Raw genomic sequence first — 21339 nt, 5'->3', positions numbered from 1 at the left:
TTGTTTTTAGCATGCCTCTTCTCTAGGGTGACTGCTGGACATGCTACTGTCGATGCACAGTAGAGGACTGAGCTGCATGTCCTAACCTGTTTCTCCCTCCTTCTCTTGCTCTCTTTCATTCGGTTTTTCTTGTTTTTTTGCACGCCTTTTCACCACAGTGACAGCTGGTGTCATAAATACAGTTGTGAATTCTAACCTGCCCCTCTGTCTCTGTCTCTGTCTTTGTCTCTGTCTCTGTCTCTCTCTCGCTCTCGCTCTCGATCTCTCTCTCTCTCTCTGAGATGCCATGTCTCTCTTTCTCTCTCTCTCTCTCTCTCTCTCTCTCTCTCTCTCTCTGAGATGCCATGTCTCTCTCTCTCTCTCTCTCTCTCTCTCTCTCTCTCTCTCTCTCTCTCTCTCTCTCTCTCCCCCCATTTCTCTCTCACTTTCTCTTTCTCTCTCTCTCTCTCTCTCTCTCTCTCTCTCTCTCTCTCTCTCTCTCTCTCTCTCTCTCTCTCTCTCTCTCTCTCTCTCTCTCTCTCTCTCTCTCTCTCTCTCTCTCTCTCTCTCTCTCTCTCTCTCTCTCTCTCTCTCTCTCTCTCTCTCTCTCTCTCTCTCTCTCTCTCTCTCCACTATGTTCTGTGTTTGTAGATGGCTAGCTGCTGTGCACACATGATGTGGATATTGTGTAGAAGCAGATAAAATGACAGCACATTGACTAGTGCACCCTAGTGCACCCACACTAAATAATTGATGTTTTGTTCACTCGTTGCTGACACTGCAAAAACATCCCCACAGTAACAAACCCCATCAGCTACAGTGTGGGGAGTTATTATCTAGAATAACAAGTGTTATATAAAGACACACAGACAGGCAGACAGATAGACACACTGACAGGCAGACAGACTGACACACTGACAGGCAGACAGACAGACAGACAGATAGACACACTGATAGGCAGACAGACTGACACACTGACAGGCAGACAGACTGACACACTGACCGACAGGCATACAGACTGACTGACACACTGACCGACAGGCAGACAGACTGACACACTGACAGGCAGACAGACTGACACACTGACAGGCAGACAGACTGACACACTGACAGGCAGACAGACTGACACACTGACAGGCAGACAGACTGACACACTGACACACTGACAGGCAGACAGACTGACACACTGACAGGCAGGCAGACAGATAGACAGACAGACAGACAGACAGACAGGCAGACAGACTGACAAACTGACCGACAGGCAGACAGATTGACTGACAGGCAGACAGACTGACACACTGACTGACAGGCAGACATACTGACTGACAGGCAGACTGACACACTGACAGACAGACTGACACACAGACAGGCAGACATATAGACGGGCAGACAGACTGACACACTGACAGGCAGACTGACAGGCAGACTGACTGACACAGGCAGACATACTGACAGACAGACAGACACACTGACAGACAGACTGACAGGCAGACAGACTGACACACTGACAGACAGACTGACACACTGACAGGCAGACAGACTGACACACTGACAGGCAGACAGACAGACACACTGACAGGTAATGCTCGTTGGAGAGACAGAGAGACACGTGCACGTATGCACACATGCTCATACGTACACACAGCCATTATTTCAGCCACAACTGTGTATAATGACCTCCACAGGGGGCTCCTAAAACTGTCTGGGTCCAAAGGCCCTCATTAGAGAGAGAGAGAGAGAGAGAGAGAGAGAGAGAGAGAGAGAGAGAGAGAGAGAGAGAGAGAGAGAGAGAGAGAGAGAGAGAGAGAGAGAGAGAGAGAGACAGAGAGAGAGAGAGGGAGAGAGAGAGAGAGAGAGAGAGAGAGAGAGAGAGAGAGAGAGAGAATAAAATCCCAGTTATAGATGAGACAATATCCTTTGACAGACAGAGGGCTGATCATGTATGAATGAAGACACTCAATACTAAGCTATAGGGTTGACTGATTCTATTTCTGTGCTCAGATTGACCAGGTAAAGCAGGACCTCAGCAGGAAGGAGACAGAGCTGATGGGGTTAAGGACCAAGCTGGAGACTCTAACCAACCAGTTCTCAGACAGCAAACAGCACATCGAGGTCCTCAAGGAGTCACTGACCGCCAAGGAACAGCGCTCTGCTATTCTACAGACAGAGGTATGTTGCTCAGCGTTAACTCTCCTGACAATGCTCTACTAGGGTTATTGTGGATATGTTCTCTTGGTGACACTGTTGTATGATAGTTTACAGTTTGCTGAACCGGACCCGTGTTCACCAAAGCATCTCAGAGCAGGACTAGAAGTGCTGATCTAGGATCAGTTTGGTCTTTTAAATCATAACAAATAGGAGGGCACTCCTACTCTGAGAGGCTTATTGACTGGACTGTAAGTATTACATTTATTTGCCTGTAGATGTCATTTGTGATGATGTCTGTGTGTGTCAGGTGGATGCTCTGCGTCTGCGTCTGGAAGAGAAAGATTCCCAGCTGAATAAGAAGTCTAACCAGATCCAGGAGACGTCTGAGGAGAAGGGGACGCTCAGCAGAGAGGTACACGACCTCAAGGACATGCTGGAGGTCAAGGAGCGCAAGGTCAACGTCCTGCAGAAGAAGGTATGGGGCAGGGTGGAGGCTGTGTGTGTGTGTGTGTGTGTGTGTGTGTGTGTGTGTGTGTGTGTGTGTGTGTGTGTGTGTGTGTGTGTGTGTGTGTGTGTGTGTGTGTGTGTGTGTGTGTGTGTGACATGCTGGATGTCAAGGAACGCAAGGCCAACGTCCTCCAGAAGATGGTATGTCATGAGTGATGATTCAAAGTGATGATTTTGTTGGTCAAATGTTTCCTCTTATGGAAGTTTCAAGGATGTACAAAGAGTGTGACGGAGGGAGAATCACACCTCTTGGCAAAACTCTATTGGAAAGAAAACTGAGTTTCACTCAGGCTACTCAGTGAATTTGCAGTCGTAGTGAATCTTCTCTTTTGATTTACAACTCTACTGATTTACAACTCTACTGATTCACAACACTATTGATTCACAACTCTATTGATTCACAACTCGATTGATTCACAACTCTATTGAGTCACAACTCTATTGATTCACAACTCTACTGATTCACAACACTATTGATTCACAACTCTATTGATTCACAACTCGATTGATTCACAACTCTATTGAGTCACAACTCTATTGATTCACAACTCTATTGATTCACAACTCTATTGATTCACAACTCTATTGATTCACAACTCTATTGATTCACAACTCGATTGATTCACAACTCTATTGAGTCACAACTCTATTGATTCACAACTCTATTGATTCACATATTTTGCTAGCCTGACCTGTTTTTCCTGACTGCCACTAGATGGCAATATGAGACCATTTTGTTTGAGCCTTCTCCAGTAGCCAAAAAGACGAGGAAAATGATTTCTCCCCATTGTCCTCCAGAATACATTTCAGATTTCCTGAGTCTCATAACTCCAGAGATCACTGTAATCAACCATCACCACTTAGTCATCAACCGGCCAGAATGCCGACCCAGAATGGTTCTTCTGTGACCCTGCAGCAGAACATGAGCCCTGGCTCCCAGTGCCTCCATGAGGAAGGTTTTTCTGTTTGTGTTTGTGTGAGCGTGTGTGAGAGAGTTTGCGTGTGTGTGTGTGTGTGTGTGTATACGTGTGTGTGTGTGTGTGTGTGTGTACGTGTCATGTCAGGTTTCACTGAGAGGAAGTCAGGCTCAGCATTATTGCATGGCTGAGGAGGAGAGAGGGAGGTTGTCTCAGCAGTATTACATGGCTGAGGAGGAGAGAGGGAGGTTGTCTCAGCAGTATTACATGGCTGAGGAGGAGAGAGGGAGGTTGTCTCAGCAGTATTACATGGCTGAGGAGGAGAGAGGGAGGTTGTCTCAGCAGTATTACATGGCTGAGGAGGAGAGAGGGAGGTTGTCTCAGCAGTATTACATGGCTGAGGAGGAGAGAGGGAGGTTGTCTCAGCAGTATTACATGGCTGAGGAGGAGAGAGGGGGAGGTTGTCTCAGCAGTATTACATGGCTGAGGAGGAGAGAGGGAGGTTGTCTCAGCAGTATTACATGGCAGAGGAGAGAGGGAGGTTGTGCTGTTGGGGATGGATGAGATTACATGGATCATTTATCATACTGAAACAATGTGACCTCAGATGAATCTGCTCTTACTCTCAATATGTGTCTCAAATGGCATCCTATTCCCTATTTAGTGCACTTATTTTGACCAGGGCTCATAGGGCTCTTATCGAGAGTAGTGCACTATATAGGGAAATAGTGTGCCGTTTGGGTAGCAGAGCCAGTCTGTCAGAGCGTGATAGAACGTTATACTATCCTTTCTCTCCTCTCATGTTTTTCTTTGGCCTCCTCAACGTTGTCAGTCAGTCAGCGAGAGCTAAGAGCCATAAAGATTTTGGGGGACGATTCCTGGTCCTTCGCTTGGGTCAGTTTGTGTGTGTGCGTGTCTATGTCTGTGTAATGTGATGTGTGTGTGTATGTGTGTGTGTGTGTGTGTGTGTGTGTGTGTGTGTGTGTGTGTGTGTGTGTGTGTGTGTGTGTGTCTGTCTGTGTCTGTGTCTGTGTCTGTGTAGGTCCTGTGTAGCTCAGTTGGTAGAGCATGGCGCTTGCAACGCCAGGGTTGTGGGTTCGTTTCCCACAGGGGGCCAGTATGAAAATGTATGCACTCACTAACTGTAAGTCGCTCTGGATAAGAGCGTCTGCTAAATGACTAAAATGTGTGTGTATGTGTGTGCACTTGCGCGTGTGTGTGGTTGCGGTGGGTCACGGTTTGATCAGGAAGCTCTAGAGGAGGTGGTGTAATAGGAGCAGATCTGGAGACAGGCCCAATGGTTTCAACAGACAGATACATACAGGAACCCCTACCCAACTAGACAGGTGACACAGCTACCTGGGACACACACACACACACACACACACACACACACACACACACACACACACACACACACACAAGGTATGTAGACACTCCGACAGAGACTCAGAGAGACACACAGGCAGACAGACGTACGTACAGTTTGACAGAAGGGTGGACAGACACACAGGTAGGCAGGAAGACAGACAAAAAGACAGGCCGCTAGCCAGACGGACGGACGGACAGACAGGGCTACAGTATGCTGAAGTCATTCCCCTCTCTGTGGCCTTGTCCTAGAGACAGGGGGTCATCCCAACCCACCCCAGCCCCAGCAGGGCCACATCCATCTTTCTGACAGCCCTGTCCTCCAGGGGAGGGAGGGAGGGAGGGAGAGGGAGGGGATCTATATTTGTGTGTGTGGATCTATATTTGTGTGTGTGTGTATCTATATTTGTGTGTGTGTATCTATATTTGTGTGTGTGTGTATCTATATTTGTGTGTGTGTATCTATATTTGTGTGTGTGTATCTATATTTGTGTGTGTGTGTATCTATATTTGTGTGTGTGTATCTATATTTGTGTGTGTGTATCTATATTTGTGTGTGTGTGTGTATCTATATTTGTGTGTGTGTATCTATATTTGTGTGTGTGTATCTATATTTGTGTGTGTGTGTATCTATATTTGTGTGTGTGTATCTATATTTGTGTGTGTGTGTATCTATATGTGTGTGTGTGTGTGCCCGCGTTCCTCATCACTTTTCCCCCAGACAACCACACACCCCTCCGCTTAGCTCCATCACTCCATCCTCCATCCTCCAGGTCCTCCTCCAGGACAGACAAACAGACAGACAGGTCCAGAGAAGAGCTCACCTCCTGGGGCTGCTGCCCCCCTCTAATGAAGATTCCAGGGACCTAGCTAGCTACTAGCATACCCTGTCCAGGATACACACAGGCATAGACAGACACATGTATGTGCACACACACACACACACACACACACACACACACACACACACACACACACACACACACACACACACACACTGTAAGCTTTTCAAAGCGCATCCCCTAAGCATGTCACCAGGGGGCTAAGCCAATGCAGTTTCTTTTGAAAGAGACAGAGAGAGACAGAGCTGAGCTCCCTCTGCAGTTGTCTGAAGAAGCAACATTTCGTTTCCATGGTGACCCCTGAGGTAGCTGTTCTAACTCCCTGTGCTTACAGAACCCTAGAGCAGGCCTGATGACCATAACACACTGAAGCATGGCTGGCTTGGGGACTATACACTGACTCCTTGATGAACGCATACGCTGAATCCAACCCAGGATAGGACAGAACAGAACAGTGCAGAACAGGACAGGACAGGACAGGACAGAACAGGGCAGGACAGGGACAGAACAGGACAGGACAGAACAGGACAGGGCAGGACAGAACATGGCAGGACAGGGACAGAACAGGACAGTGCAGAACAGGACAGAACAGGGCAGGGCAGGGCAGGGCAGGGCAGGGCAGGGACAGAACAGGATATGACAGGACAGAACAGACAGGACAGGACAGGGCAGGACAGAACAGGGCAGGACAGGACAGAACAGGGCAGGGACAGAACAGCAAAGGGCAGGACAGGACAGGGACAGAACAGGACAGGACAGAACAGGACAGGGCAGGACAGAACATGGCAGGACAGGGACAGAACAGGACAGTGCAGAACAGGACAGAACAGGGCAGGGCAGGGCAGGGCAGGGCAGGGCAGGGACAGAACAGGACATGACAGGACAGAACAGACAGGACAGGACAGGGCAGGACAGAACAGGGCAGGACAGGACAGAACAGAACAGGGCAGGGACAGAACAGCAAAGGGCAGGACAGAACAGGGCAGGACAGGGCAGGACAGAACAGGGCAGGACAGAACAGGGCAGGACAGGACAGAACAGGGCAGGACAGAACAGGGCAGGGACAGAACAGGACAGGACAGGACAGAACAGGGCAGGGACAGAACAGCAAAGGGCAGGACAGGACAGGGACAGAACAGGACAGGACAGGACAGAACAGGGCAGGGACAGAACAGCAAAGGGCAGGACAGGACAGGGACAGAACAGGACAGGACAGGACAGAACAGGGCAGGGACAGAACAGCAAAGGGCAGGACAGGACAGGGACAGAACAGGACAGGACAGGACAGAACAGGGCAGGGACAGAACAGCAAAGGGCAGGACAGGACAGGGACAGAACAGGACAGGGACAGAACAGAAAAGGACTGGGCAGGGACAGGACAGGGCAGGACAGAGTTAGTGCTACATGTCCTCAATGAGTGGTTCAGATCAGGTAAATAAACTGCATCGAAAGAGAGACTGAGATTGTGCCTTTAGTGTAGATAGAGGTAGAGGCTGGCCCCTGGCCCCTACAGAATGAAGGGAGTGTAGATTGAGGGAGAGGCTGGCCCCTGGCCCCTACAGAATGAAGGGAGTGTAGATAGAGGTAGAGGCTGGCCCCTGGCCCCTACAGAATGAAGGGAGTTTAGATTGAGGGAGAGGCTGGCCCCTGGCCCCTACAGAATGAAGGGAGTGTAGATTGAGGGAGAGGCTGGCCCCTAGCCCCTACAGAATGAAGGGAGTGTGGATAGAGAGAGAGGCTGGCCCCTGGCCCCTACAGAATGAAGGGAGTGTAGATTGAGGGAGAGGCTGGCCCTGGCCCCTACAGAATGAAGGGAGTGTGGATAGAGGGAGAGGCTGGCCCCTGGCCCCTACAGAATGAAGGGAGTGTAGATTGAGGGAGAGGCTGGCCCCTGGCCCCTACAGAATGAAGGGAGTATGGATAGAGAGAGAGGCTGGCCCCTGGCCCCTACAGAATGAAGGGAGTGTGGATAGAGGGAGAGGCTGGCCCCTGGCCCCTACAGAATGAAGGGAGTGTAGATTGAGGGAGAGGCTGGCCCCTGGCCCCTACAGAATGAAGGGAGTATGGATAGAGAGAGAGGCTGGCCCCTGGCCCCTACAGAATGAAGGGAGTGTAGATAGAGGTAGAGGCTGGCCCCTGGCCCCTACAGAATGAAGGGAGTGTAGATAGAGGGAGAGGCTTGCCCCTGGCCCCTACAGAATGAAGGGAGTGTGGATAGAGGGAGAGGCTGAGATTGTGCGTTTAGTGTAGATAGAGGGAGAGGCCTTTAGTGAGGCTCCAGAGATATATAAATATTCTTCATTGAGTGTAATCAGAGAGAAGAAAGGCAGTTGGAAGTTAGTTGTTTGTGTCAGGCAAAGAGTGATGAGGTCAAACTAATCTAAACAGGGAGAAATATATCTAGGCTGGGCCTGTTGCAGAATAAAGGGGGGGTGGATAGAGAGAGAGGGTGGCCCCTGGCCCCTACAGATTGAAGGGAGTGTGGATAGAGAGAGAGGGTGGCCCCTGGCCCTTACAGATTGAAGGGAGTGTGGATAGAGAGAGAGGCTGGCCCCTGGCCCCTACAGATTGAAGGGAGTGTGGATAGAGAGAGAGGCTGGCCCCTGGCCCCTACAGAATGAAGAGAGTGTGGATAGAGAGAGTGGCTGGCCCCTGGCCCCTACAGAATGAATGTATGGATAGAGGGAGAGGTATGGATAGAGGGAGAGGGGTAAAGCTTCAGAGTGAAACCCCCTCCTCTCTCCTCTTGTGTCACCCAGCAGCCCAAACCTCAGCCCAACCAGCAGTACCAGACATGCCCCCACTATAAAGGCCTAGTTTGGCCTAAACCCCCTCTTCTGATCTCTTACCCATGGGCACACAAACAGAACATTAACGTAGGGCACAGACATACTCAGAGCTGTGTGAAGTACACTACACTACCTCCCTCTGAGAAAGCCTTGGTCTTCTCAACACTTCTGTAAAGCTGTTTGACTCTGTGCTTGTTTTCCCAAAGGCTTCTCTCGCTCTCTCTATCTCGATTGAAGTGCTTTCCCTCTAACAACACTCATACTGGCGAGTGGCGACTGAGGGAGAGAGAGAGAGATTGTTTGAAAGACTTTTTCTCCATTCACCATGGAGCGTCTCTGAGCTCTCTCTCTCTCTCTCTCTCTCCTCTATCTTGCTCACCCTCTCTCTATATCTCTCTCTCGCTATCTCTCCTTTACAGTTTATTTATGTTGTGTTTTTTGTTATTTAAAAGGGCGCTTAGCCTTTTAACAAGTCAAAGAAATTCCATTAATTCTATTTTTAAAGGGCAGATAAGGTGGTAGCAGGGAGAGAAGCAGGTTGTGCTGTGGCCAACCATAATATTGAGATCAGTGGTTTGGATGAAGAGAGTGGCTCGGTGGATATGGGAGTTCACAGAAGGACAGAGTGAAGAAAATAACATTTGTTAAATAGCGTAGGGGAACAAAGAGTGACAGGACACAGTTCAGCAGGCCTCACTGAAGTATGTAAACCCCCAGTCAGACACACAGCCTGACACTGAGCAGAGTGTGGTTGTGTGCGTCTGTTTGGCAAGCTAAATAAAGGACACTATTTCTTAGGTTGGAACTCTCCTCTCTCCTCTCTCTCCTCTTTATCCTCTCTCTCTCTTCTCTCTCTCCTCTCTCTCCTCTCTGTCTCTTCTCTCTCCTCTCTCCTCTCTCTCCTCTCTCCTCTCTTCTCTCTCTCCTCTCTCTCTCTCCTCTCCTCTCTGTCTCTCCTCTCTCCTCTCTCTCCTCTTTCCTCTCCTCTCTCTCCTCTCTCTCCTCTCCTCTCTCTCTCCTCTCTCTTCTCTCTCTCCTCTCTCCTCTCTCCTCTCTCCTCTCTCCTCTCTCTCCCCTCTCTCTCTCCTCTCTCTCTCCTCTCTCTCCTCTCTTCTCCTCTCTCCTCTCTTCTCCTCTCCTCTCTCTCCCTCTCCTCTCCTCTCCTCTCTCTCCTCTCTCCTCTCCTCTCTCTCCTCTCTCCTCTCTCTCTCCTCTCTCTCTCTCCCTCTCTCCTCTCTCTCTCCTCTCTCCTCTCTCCTCTCTCCTCTCTCTCTCTCCTCTCTCCTCTCTCCTCTCTCCTCTCTACTCTCTCCTCCCTCTCCGATATGACGGGAGTTTTGATCTTTGTTTTGTTTTGTTCTCTCCTCTGTTTCTTCTTCTCTCTCTCTCTGCCGTGTTAGAACTCCAAGTCTCTCCCTTTTCCTCCCCAAAGAAAAGGACTGTGTGTGAGTTCAAAGATGCAAGCTGAAAAGGCTACATGAGAGTGGAATGAATTGAGAGCAACAAGGTTTTGTTTAGTCTGTGTAGTGTTGTTTGTGTGTTAGTGGTTTTCTGTGTGACTGAATGAGAGCATGTTACAGCTCTTGTTTCTCTGCCTTGTTAGTGAGGAGACAGTAAAAGGAGATGGAGAGAAAATGAGACAGAGAGAGATAGACATGGGGATAGACAGAGACAAGAGGGAAAGACAGGGAAAGGGAAAATATCCTCCGTGTACAACGTAAAACACCAAATAATGCATGCAGAGCAGAATTAGGCCGATACCCGCTAATTATCAAAATCCAGAAAAGAGCCGTTACATTTTACAACCACCTAAAAGGAAGCGATTCCTAAACCTTCCATAACAAAGCCATCACCTACCGAGAAATGAACCTGGAGAAGAGCCCCCTAAGCAAGCTGGTCCTGGGGCTCTGTTCACAAACACAAACAGACCCCACAGAGCCCCAGGACAGCAGCACAATTAGACACAACCAAATCATGAGAAAACAAAAAGATAATTACTTGACACATTGAAAAGAATTTACCAAAAAACAGAGCAAACTAGAATGCTATTTGGCCCTAAACAGAGAGTACACAGTGGCAGAATACCTGACCACTGGGACTGACCCAAACTTAAGGAAAGCTTTGACTATGTACAGACTCAGTGAGCATAGCCTTGCTATTGAGAAAGGCCGCCGTAGGCAGACCTGGCTCTCAGGAGAAGACAGGCTATGTTCACACTGCCCACAAAATGAGGTGGAAACTGAGCTGCACTTCCTAACCTCCTGCCAAATGTATGACCATATTAGAGACACATATTTCCCTCAGATTACACATAACCACAAATAATTAAAATCAACTCCCATATCTATTGGGTGAAATACCACAGTGTGCAATCACAGCAGCAAGATTTGTGACCTGTTGCCACAAGAAAAGGGCAACCAGAGAAGAACAAACACCATTGTAAATACAACCCATATTTATGTTTATTTAGACAGAGAGAGAGAGAGAGAGACAGAGAGAGATAGAGAGAGAGACGGAGAGAGAGCGAGAGAGAGACAGAGAGAGAGAGAGACAGAGAGAGAGAGAGACAGAGAGAGAGCGACAGAGAGAGACAGAGAGAGAGAGAGAGAGTTAGAGAGAGAGCGAGAGAGAGAGAGAAAGAGAGAGAGAGACAGAGACAGAGAGAGAGAGAGATAGACAGAGAGAGAGAAAGAGACAAACAAGGGATGAAAGAGAGGAGACAGCATCATTTTTGCTTTTGTCTCTGTGTGACTGGAGGAAGTTTCTGGAAGTTTCCTCCTCCTCCTCCTCCTCCTCCTCCTGTCTTCCTCTCCTCCTGTGTGTGGCGGGTGCATCAGACACAAAGCCTGGCGGCGTGCCACCTACATGTCAGGGCTCACCCATTCATGTGCCAGTCAGCCCAACCCTCATTTGCATCTCTGAGCAGGGTCTGCTCTCTCTCTCCATCACACCCTCCTTACCCCTTCCTTACCCAACTCCCTCCTCACCCCTCCTCACCCCATCCCTCCTCACACCCTCCTCACCCCCTCCTTACCCCCTCCTTTGTATAAGGAGGTCAGGACTGATGCTAGAGGTTTGTATAGGGAGCTCAAGTCTGATGCTGTAGGTTTGTATAGGGAGGTCAGGACTGATGCTGGAGGTTTGTTTAGGGAGGTCAGGACTGATGCTGGAGGTTTGTTTAGGGAGGTCAGGGCTGAGGAGGGGAGGAGAGAAGAGGAGCGGGAGAGGAGAGGAAGGGGAGAGGAGATGAGAGGAGAGGAGAGGAGGTGGAGAGGAGAGGAGAAGGGGAGGGGAGGGGAGGGGGAGATGAGGTGAGAGGAGAGGAGGAGAGAGGAGGGGAGAGGAGAAGAGAGAAGAGAGGAGAGGCACATCACTAAGTGAAACAAAACACCCTTTAATTATTCACACTATTCCTCCTTTCCCCCCTCCTTCCCTGCTTTCCCTTGGATAGCAGTCTATTTTCCTTATCTTGAGTTCCACAGTAGAAAACCAGATAGAGAAAGATGAGAGATAGAATGAGGAAGGAGAGAGAGAGAGAGAGAGAGAGAGAGAGAGAGAGAGAGAGAGAGAGAGAGAGATAGAGAGAGAGAGAGGGGGGAGAGGGAGAGAGATAGAGAAAGGGATAGACAGAAAGAACAGAGCTGAGAGAGGGTGAGGAGAGAGAGAGAGAGAAGAGGTGAGAGACGGAGGCAGCAAGAGAGACAGTTAAACCCAGAGAAGGGGAGGGGCCTGTGGCCAGAATTTAATCAGCTTCTTGATATGCCACACCTGTCAGGTGGATGGATTATCTTGGTAAAGCAGAAATGCTCACTAACAGGGATGTAAACAAATTTGTGCACAGAATTTGAGAGGAATTAGCTTTTTGTGCATATGGAAAATGTCTGTGATCTTTTATTCTTTATTTCAGCTCATGAAAAATGGGTCTAATACTTTACATATTGCGTTCATATTTTTTTTTTGCAGGATAGATAATCTACCTAAATACCGCAGACCACAGAGAGTTTGGCAGGAATGTCTAAGATGAGATCCTGTCATTAGTAAGGGAACGGTTATTTGGGAAGAGCAACACAGAGTCATTTTGTGAAGTGGTCATTGATTAGCAGAACTGATTATAGTGATGATGTGTTGTCTGTACCTGCCTGATGCAGACAGGATGGAGTATGTTGGAGACTGCTGCTGTGTGTTGAGAGGCAGTATGCATTAACTAACTAGAGAGCTACAACTTCTTCCTAAAATATGCAGGATTAAAATGTATATGTGTGTGTGTGTGTCTCGGTGTGTTTGTGTGTGTCTCGGTGTGTTTGTGTGTGTTTCGGTGTGTTTGTGTGTGTCTCGGTGTGTTTGTGTGTGTCTCGGTGTGTTTGTGTGTGTCTCGGTGTGTTTGTGTGTGTCTCGGTGTGTTTGTGTGTGTCTCAGTGTCTGTGTCTCGGTGTGTGTGTGTGTGTGTGTGTGTCTCGGTGTGTGTGTGTGTGTGTGTCTCGGTGTCTGTGTCTCGGTGTGTTTGTGTGTGTGTGTGTGTGTGTGTCTCGGTGTCTGTGTCTCGGTGTGTTTGTGTGTGTGTGTGTGTGTGTCTCGGTGTCTGTGTCTCGGTGTCTGTGTCTCGGTGTGTTTGTGTGTGTGTGTGTGTGTGTGTGTGTGTGTGTGTGTGTGTCTCGGTGTCTGTGTCTCAGGGTGTGTGTGATCCAGGGCCCTAATCAGACAGTGTTACACCACAGCCAGTCTGAAGAAGCGTAGGCTGGATCAAAGGAACAGTCTCTCTGAATGTCAAGTGTGTTGGAGTGTTCAGACAAGTCTGGACAGGAGTGAGTGAGTGTGTGTGTGTGTGTGTGTGTGTGTGTGTGTGTGTGTGTGTGTGTGTGTGTGTCTGGCTGATTTCAATGGTGACTTTTTTAATGTACCGCCGTCCATTTCAAGGTGTCTATTTCTACCTCTGTGTGTGTTTTACATCCTGAGTTCTGACAGGTTGTCAGTCAGGTAGACTGTATTTCACTGGGCAGACTCAGTCCACCATGTGCATGAAAATGAGTCGTCTCTCATTGAATGACAGCAAAGACTTCACTGAAGAATCCCTATTGTTGACCAATCACCGACGAAGGGGCGTAGACTTCGGCTACCGACTTCGGCTTGCCTCAATAAAAAAAATGTTGTGTGCCCGAACAACTGAAAAAATAAAACTTACTGAAGTCCAAAACGAACAAAAACATCACAAAATGACGTCATAATATATGCATAAATTCTTCCGAACTGTTTCGGTTGGGAAGCATGCGGACGCCTTAAACCTCCTCCTACTCTTCCACCCAAGGCACACACAGACACTGACACAGAGAGAGAGCGAGAGAGACAGAGACAGAGACAGAGACAGAGACAGAGACAGAGACAGAGACAGAGACAGAGACAGAGACAGAGACAGAGAGAGAGAGAGAGAGAGAGAGAGAGAGAGAGAGAGAGAGAGCAAATGACACACCTGCCTCGACCCTGTTATAGACCAGAAAACCAATAGTTGACAGTGTGAGACCCCATTACCAAGACAGCCCTTTCCTTTTCTTAACTATGAAACTGTTCAACTATTCACTTTAAAACACCTCTACTGACTGACTATCAGCATCACAGACCAGGGATGCATCCCAAATGGCACCCTATTTCCTATGTAGTGCACTACTTTTGACCAGAGCCCTATGGCACCTTAGTGCACTACATTGGGAATAGGGTGCCATTTGGGATGGAATTTAGGATGGAATCTGTCTAAACATGTCTAAACATGATTTAAAACAAGAAACCGGCCAAACCCTGGTTTTGTTTCTTCTTGGGAAGCAGCTGTAGTTGTTTGAACTGCAACAGGGCAGCAAAATTCATTATCAAATTTCTTCTCACTTTTTCCACTCAGTTTTTTCATTTGTTTTTCCTCTGCGAAACCTTTCTGCCAAAACATCCAGCGGTTTAATTAAATTCATACTGTAAGTTGACACAATTGTATATTTTCGTACGATCTCGGCCATGAACTCTCATTATTGGTTACGTCTCAGGTTATTATTGTTTGATTCTGTTTTTTTGAGGGACTTTTAGAAGAGAAAAAAATTTGCTTTTTAATTATTAAGATGAGCAACGTCTAGAGATGATTCTGGCGTGGACCGACAGAGACGAGGGATGTAGGAAAAGAAATGGAAGGAGAAAGAAGAGGATAGAGGGAGATAAAGACTGAGAAAGAGGGAGTCTGGGAGAGCCACTCTCTTCCTGGCTAGTCGTCTGCTCTGCAGACTGTCTATTATCCCAGTAGCCTTTAGGTGGTCTCCCTCCCACTCCCTGTCTGAGTGGCTCTCCCAGACTCACACATACCCCTACATTACTATCCCAAGCCACTTGAGCCCTCCCCCTCAAATGGGTTCCTCTTATAGATCTGAGAGATCTGAGCCTGAACGAGGCTAAGGTTGAGATATTACTGTATTGCTTAGATCTTCATGAATCATGCTGCGGGGGTGAAGGGGCTACAGGCTGATTTGGAGTTGATCATACGCTAGCCTTCCCTCGAGCCTTCTGATTGGATGAGCCAGTGGACAGCTCGTTGCCATGGTAACCGACTTTGACAGATAAGAGAGGAGATGAAGTTGTCAAACTGCATCAGAGGAACAAAACACTTTCATACTTAGACGCTGAATAATGCATTTTCTATTTGGAATTACAGTTTTTTTCCAACTGCTTACACACGTTTTCAAAACGATGTCTCCTTTTTTCAAAACTCTACACACAATTCCCAAAACTGCACACACAAAATGCAAAATGCCTCACATCTGGCATTCCAGGAATTAGTGGGGGGGGGGGCAGTCACCAGTGCTAAGCTACGCTTCATCTCTTCTCCGGGCTGGGTCTGGCCACAATACTTCGTCCATATCACAAGATACGTTTTCTCTTGCCAAACATTGAGGGAAGTATCTCCTAGCATGGCGTATCCAACCTTGGAAAGAGGCAACCTCTATGTCCCCACATGCGTCCTCCATTGCCTGGAGAAGCGGCATGCGGGCATAGGGTTGGCGATCATACACTTTCCAGCCCAAGGCTGAAAATAATTCCTCTATGGGATTTAGAAAAGGTGAATATGGGGGTAGGTACAAAACTACAAATTGTGGATGGGTGGCAAACCAGTTTTGGACCAGAACAGCCCGGTGAAAACTAGCATTGTCCCATATAACCACAAATCTAGCAGGCTCCTGATCTGGATCAGGGACAAGCATTGTGTAAATTGCATCCAGAAAAGTGAGCATATGGCCGGTGTTGTACGGACCCAGTGTGGCATTGTGATGGAGGACCCCGTTTTGAGTGATGGCAGCACACATAGTTATATTACCCCCACGCTGTCCAGGGACATTGGTAATTGCCCTCTATCCCATTACATTTCTTCCGCGGCGCCTGGTTTTGGTGAGGTTGAAGCCAACCTCATCCACATAAATAAATTCATGGCGAATTACATGGGCATCCATCTCCAATACTCTCTGTAACAGACAAAAGGATATACAGATGAGTAAATATGGTATGTCTGAAGTACTGGAAGTAGTGTTGCATACATACCTCTACAAAGTCATGTCGCAGATTCTTGACTGTCAGAGTTTCTCTCAAATGGCACCTTGTAAAGTTGTTTCATCGTCACTTGGTGCCGTTGGAGGAGGCGTTGTATGGTCGACAGGCTTACAGCATTGATGTTGTTAAATATGGTGTCATTATTCAAGATATGCTCTCTTATCTCTCGAATCCTAATTGCATCGTTGGCCAAAACCATATTTATAATTGCAGTCTCTTGTACATCTAAACAAGCGTCCTCGTCCTCCATGATGTCTTTGCCTTTCCACTCTGTACAGAATTCAAACACAGTATGTGTTCAGCATAGGAACTGTAAACAATGTACAAAAAAAGGTAGTACAGCATGATAACCAACCTCATTCATTCAATGCAGTAAATGGATGGCTTAGAGTTACAAATGTTTATGCAATACTATGCAGTCATACGTATTTTACAGTACATTACTCTAATGCTAAAATAGTCATTAGATAGTTGCATACCTGTTCTCATTTCTGAAGGTTCGAATTATGGACGCCACTGTAAATCGACTCAAGTTGGGCTGGACTCTCAGTCCAGCCTCTCTCATGGTCAAACCATGGTTGATCACATGATCAACAAGCGTTGCCCTAATCTCATCAGAGATGGCTCTCCTTCCTTCTCTTCTTTGCCCTCGTCTTCGTCTTCGTCCTCCTCTTCCTCCTCCAACTCTTCATCTTTGAATTTGTCCTCGTTGTTGTCCCCTGCCTCTCCCTCCTACTCCTCTTGCTCTCTGTCCATTGTTGGCATCCATTGTTCAAAACAGGTAATCTGACCTTTGACCTATTTATAGGCCTATACTACAGTAAAGCAGTGATTGGTTAGTGATCAGTTAAGCAATTAGTGTTTGCACATGTGAGGAGTGTGTGTGTGACCTGGTGAATAAGTGTAGCATTTTGATTGGTTGTGTTTGGAAAAGGAAAGCAAGTCACTTCCTGTTAGATTTTTGTGTTTTAGGTAGAGAATTGTGTGTAGTGTTTTGAAAAAACTGTTTCATGCAATTGACAACTGAGTCAAAGGCTGAGAAATAGCTTATGGTTTTGGAGATTTGGTGTGTAGTTTTGCACTTTGAGTGAGAGGTTTCAAAAATCGTGTGACATGAAAAGATTTTGTGTGTAAGCAGTTGGAAAAAATTGTAACAGCAATTAAACTATATTTATGGTGCGATTATTTTTGTACTTTGGTTCTAACCCCCTCAATCATTATTTCAACAGAGAGAGAGTGATAGAGAGAGAAAGAGAGAGAGAAAGAGAGGGGAGAGAGAGAGGACATTCACATTCATACGTGAGGTGATATATTGACACCAGTTTATTTCAAACCCGATAGACAGAATATAGCAGATATTAATCAAACCAGTCTGTGTTTAATTAAATGTGAAATAGGAGAAAGAAACAGACAGTCTCTTCATTGAGCTGTCTCTGATGATGGATGGATATATGTGTGTGTTTGTGTGTAAGAGAGAGAGAGAGTGAGAGAAAGATTGAGTGTGTGTGTGTGTGTGTGTGTGTGTTCGCTCTTTCACATACCCATGCCATTTATCAACCTCTCAGCTCCAGGCACTAACGCCACTGTTCACAGCCAGATAAGAAAAGTTGACGATGCAAATTAAACACCGTTTTATTCAGCCCTCCATTTCTATTTTAAGAAATGAAGTGGAAATCATTTATTCAGCTGGAGGGTAGATGAGGTTAATGTGACGTATTTTAGAGTCAATGGGGTTTTATCAGAATCCAAACAACAATATTTTGCTCTGTATTCAGGACTAGGGTTACCAAAGTTACCAGAATCTTTGGTAATTTCGGTAAGTAACAGGTAATCTATGGCAATCTGTGGTAACTTTGGTAATATATACTTGAATAACTTTTTTTTTTAATGTAATTTGTCCATATTGTCCATGAGTTTCTAGTGGACAGGCCATATGGTTCAAGAGGAAATAGCCTAATTAATGAAAAAAACATCTAGTTAACAATGGCATAATTTTCAATTAACTCTGCAACTCTTCCAAGTATGTACTTTTTTCACAACTGCCACCAGTTTGGCGCATTTACAACAAAGTCATATTGACATAGTAAAATAAATAAAAGCGTTAAAAAAATCAAATAAAAGATGTTTCATGCTGAACCCCTCATATTAAACACCAATGGTATTCACTAAGGTGATGGTTTACATTTAGGGTACTGTTTTACAGCTTTGTCTTTCTATTTTTTTGTTTTAAAATCATCTTATTTGATTATGTTATTTATTTTACATGTGATAAGGCCACACAGAGGGCCAGAGATAATTACAGACACCCGTGATAGCCTGAGGTACCCAAAAGGGCCACCAGATGTCTTGTGATAAATTACATAAAATCCTTGAAAGTTACCAATATTAAAACTATTGGTCACAGATATGTGAACATTTTCATACTTGCTCACACAGCCTTCGACATAAATGATCGGAATTCAAAATAATCCATAGGATTTACTCCGCTCCTGCCAGAATGCATGTAATGCACCCAGAAATGTTACATCTCTGTGGGAGATGCAAAAAGCATAAAGGAACCCTGTTTCATATGCTGTGGTCCTGTGACAAACTGACACCATTTTGGGATAATGTCTGTGCTGTCATATTATTGTGTCTAGAAATGTATATCCATCCATCTCCATGATTATGTCTGTTGGGAAATGTAAATGTCACGTTGCTGTGTATAGGTGTGGTGTAGAATCAGGCGCAGGCAGCAGAGGATAAGTCCAACAAGACTTTACTTAAGCACAAAAATATATCCAAAACAGGCCGGAGGCAAAAGGACGCACACAGGCGTAAATGCGAGCGCACACACAGGTGCGTAAAACTCTCCTAACACACAAGGAGGAAACTAAGGAAAATAGCGTACCGACACGGGTAGCGCAACCACGACACGAACAATTACACACAACACTAACCTAACAACAAGGAAACTAAATAGGGTGCTAAATGAGACCTAACACAAAACAGGTGTGACTAACAGACAAAACCAAACAAACAAGAAACATAGAGCGGTGGCAGCTAGAACTCCGGAGACGACGACCGGCGAAACCTGCCCGAACAAGGAGGAGGAGCCGCCTCGGCCGAAACCGTGACAGTACCCCCCCCTTGACAGTACCCCCCCCTCCGGCCCCAGCCGCGCGCCGCCTCCGGCCTCGGGGACGACCAGGGGGACGCGGAGCAGGGCGCGCAGGATGACCACGATGGAATTCGGTCATCAGGGACGGATCCAGAATGTCCCTCCTTGGCACCCAGCACCGCTCCTCCGGACCGTACCCCTCCCACTCCACGAGATATTGGAGACCCCCCATCCGGCGTCTCGAATCCAGGATGGTCCGAACCGTGTACGCCGGAGCCCCCCAAACGTTCCATAAATGCTCTCCAGACTCTGGAGGTAAACTGGGGGCCTCGATCGGACACTATATCCTCGGGCACCCCGTAATGCCGGAAGACGTGAGTAAATAGAGCCTCAGCGGTCTGTAGGGCCGTAGGAAGACCCGGCATGGGAAGGAGACGACAGGCCTTCGAGAACCGATCCACAACGACCAGGATGGTGGTATTCCCCTGTGAGGAGGGAAGGTCGGTAACAAAATCCACCGAGAGGTGAGACCAGGGTCGTTGTGGAACGGGCAGGGGCTGTAATTTACCCCTGGGCAAGTGTCTGGGCGCCTTTACACTGGGCACACACTGAGCAGGAGGAGACATAAACCCTCACATCCCTGGCTAACGTTGGCCACCAGTACTTCGTACTAAGGCAGTGCACTGTCCGGCCAATACCCGGATGTCCAGAGGAGGGGGACGTGTGAGCCCAATAAATCAGCCGATCCCGGACCTCGAGCGGGACGTACACCCGACCCACCGGACACTGTGGAGGACTAGGCTCGGTGCGCAACGCCCGCTCGATCTCCGCATCGACCTCCCACACCACCGGTGCCACCAGACAAGACTCCGGTAGTATGGGAATGGACTCCACGCACCTCTCCTCCGTGTCATACCGACGGGACAGAGCATCTGCCTTCCCGTTCTGGGACCCAGGGATGTAAGTGATCTTGAACACAAACCGGGCGAGAAACATAGTCCATCGAGCCTGGCGAGGATTCAGTCTCCTAGCTGCCCGAATGTATTCCAGGTTACGATGGTCGGTCAGAATGAGGAAAGGGTGCTGAGCCCCTCAAGCCAATGCCTCCACACCTTTAGGGCCTGTACTACGGCTAACAGCTCCCTGTCCCCTACGTCATAATTCCGCTCCGCCGGACTGAGCTTCTTAGAATAAAAAGCACAGGGGCGGAGCTTAGGTGGTGTACCGGATCGTTGAGAAAGAACTGCCCCGATACCGGCTCAGACGCCGTCCACCTCAACTTGGAAGGGTAAAGTGGGATCCGGGTGCGCCAACACCGGCGCCGAGGTAAACAGGTCCTTCAGTCTCCCAAAGGCCCTGTCCGCCTCAGCTGACCACTGCAAGCGCACCGGACCCCCTTCAGAAGAGACGTTATGGGAGCTGCCACCTGTCCAAAACCCCCGGATAAACCTCCGGTAGTAATTCGCAAAACCCAAGAACCGCTGCACCTCTTTAACCGTAGTTGGGGTTTGCCAATTACGCACGGCGGACACTCGGTCCACCTCCATTCTCACCCCTGACGCAGACAACTGGTAACCCAAAAAGGAAACTGACTCCTGGAAGAACAGACATTTCTCAGCTTTGACATACAGGTCATGCTCCAACAGTCTCCTCAATACCCTGCGCACCAGGGCTACATGCTCGGCCCGAGTAGCACTGTACACAAGAATATCATCTATGTACACCACTACTCCCTGCGCCTGCATGTCCCGGAAAAGTTCGTCTACAAACGATTGGAAGACTGATGGAGCATTCATTAACCCATATGGCATGACGAGATACTCGTAATGGCCGGAGGTAGTACTAAATGCTGTCTTCCACTCATCGCCCTCCCTAATGCGCACCAAGTTATATGCGCTCCTGAGATCCAATTTTGTGAAGAACCTTGCCCCGTGTAAGGACTCCGTCATGGTCCCAATCAGAGGAAGTGGATAGCTGTACTTCACCGTCACCTGATTGAGACCGCGGTAATCAATACACGGACGCAAACCTCCATCCTTTTTCTTCACAAAAAAGAAGCTTGAGGACACGGGAGAAGTGGAGGACCGTATGTATCCCTGTCTCAGAGACTCGGCAATGTA

The 21339-nt window shown here is 47.8% G+C and overlaps 1 protein-coding gene across 9 annotated transcripts in view; it reads left to right on the top strand.

The window, feature by feature from the left end:
• Positions 1–21339, top strand: part of LOC121570285 (ELKS/Rab6-interacting/CAST family member 1-like) — a 377938-nt gene that overhangs the window by 11561 nt on the left and 345038 nt on the right. For all 9 annotated transcript variants that reach the window (XM_045222185.1, XM_045222184.1, XM_045222183.1 and 6 more), the window contains 2 exons: positions 1981–2148; positions 2435–2602. In XM_045222185.1, coding sequence (XP_045078120.1) covers positions 1981–2148; positions 2435–2602 — 336 coding nt within the window. The remainder of the gene's footprint in view (positions 1–1980; positions 2149–2434; positions 2603–21339) is intronic.

Source organism: Coregonus clupeaformis, chromosome 8 (assembly GCF_020615455.1).
Source record: "Coregonus clupeaformis isolate EN_2021a chromosome 8, ASM2061545v1, whole genome shotgun sequence".
Lineage (NCBI taxonomy): Eukaryota > Metazoa > Chordata > Actinopteri > Salmoniformes > Salmonidae > Coregonus > Coregonus clupeaformis.
The sequence above is the reverse complement of the archived record's forward strand: the minus strand, read 5'-3'. Positions and strand labels throughout refer to the sequence as shown.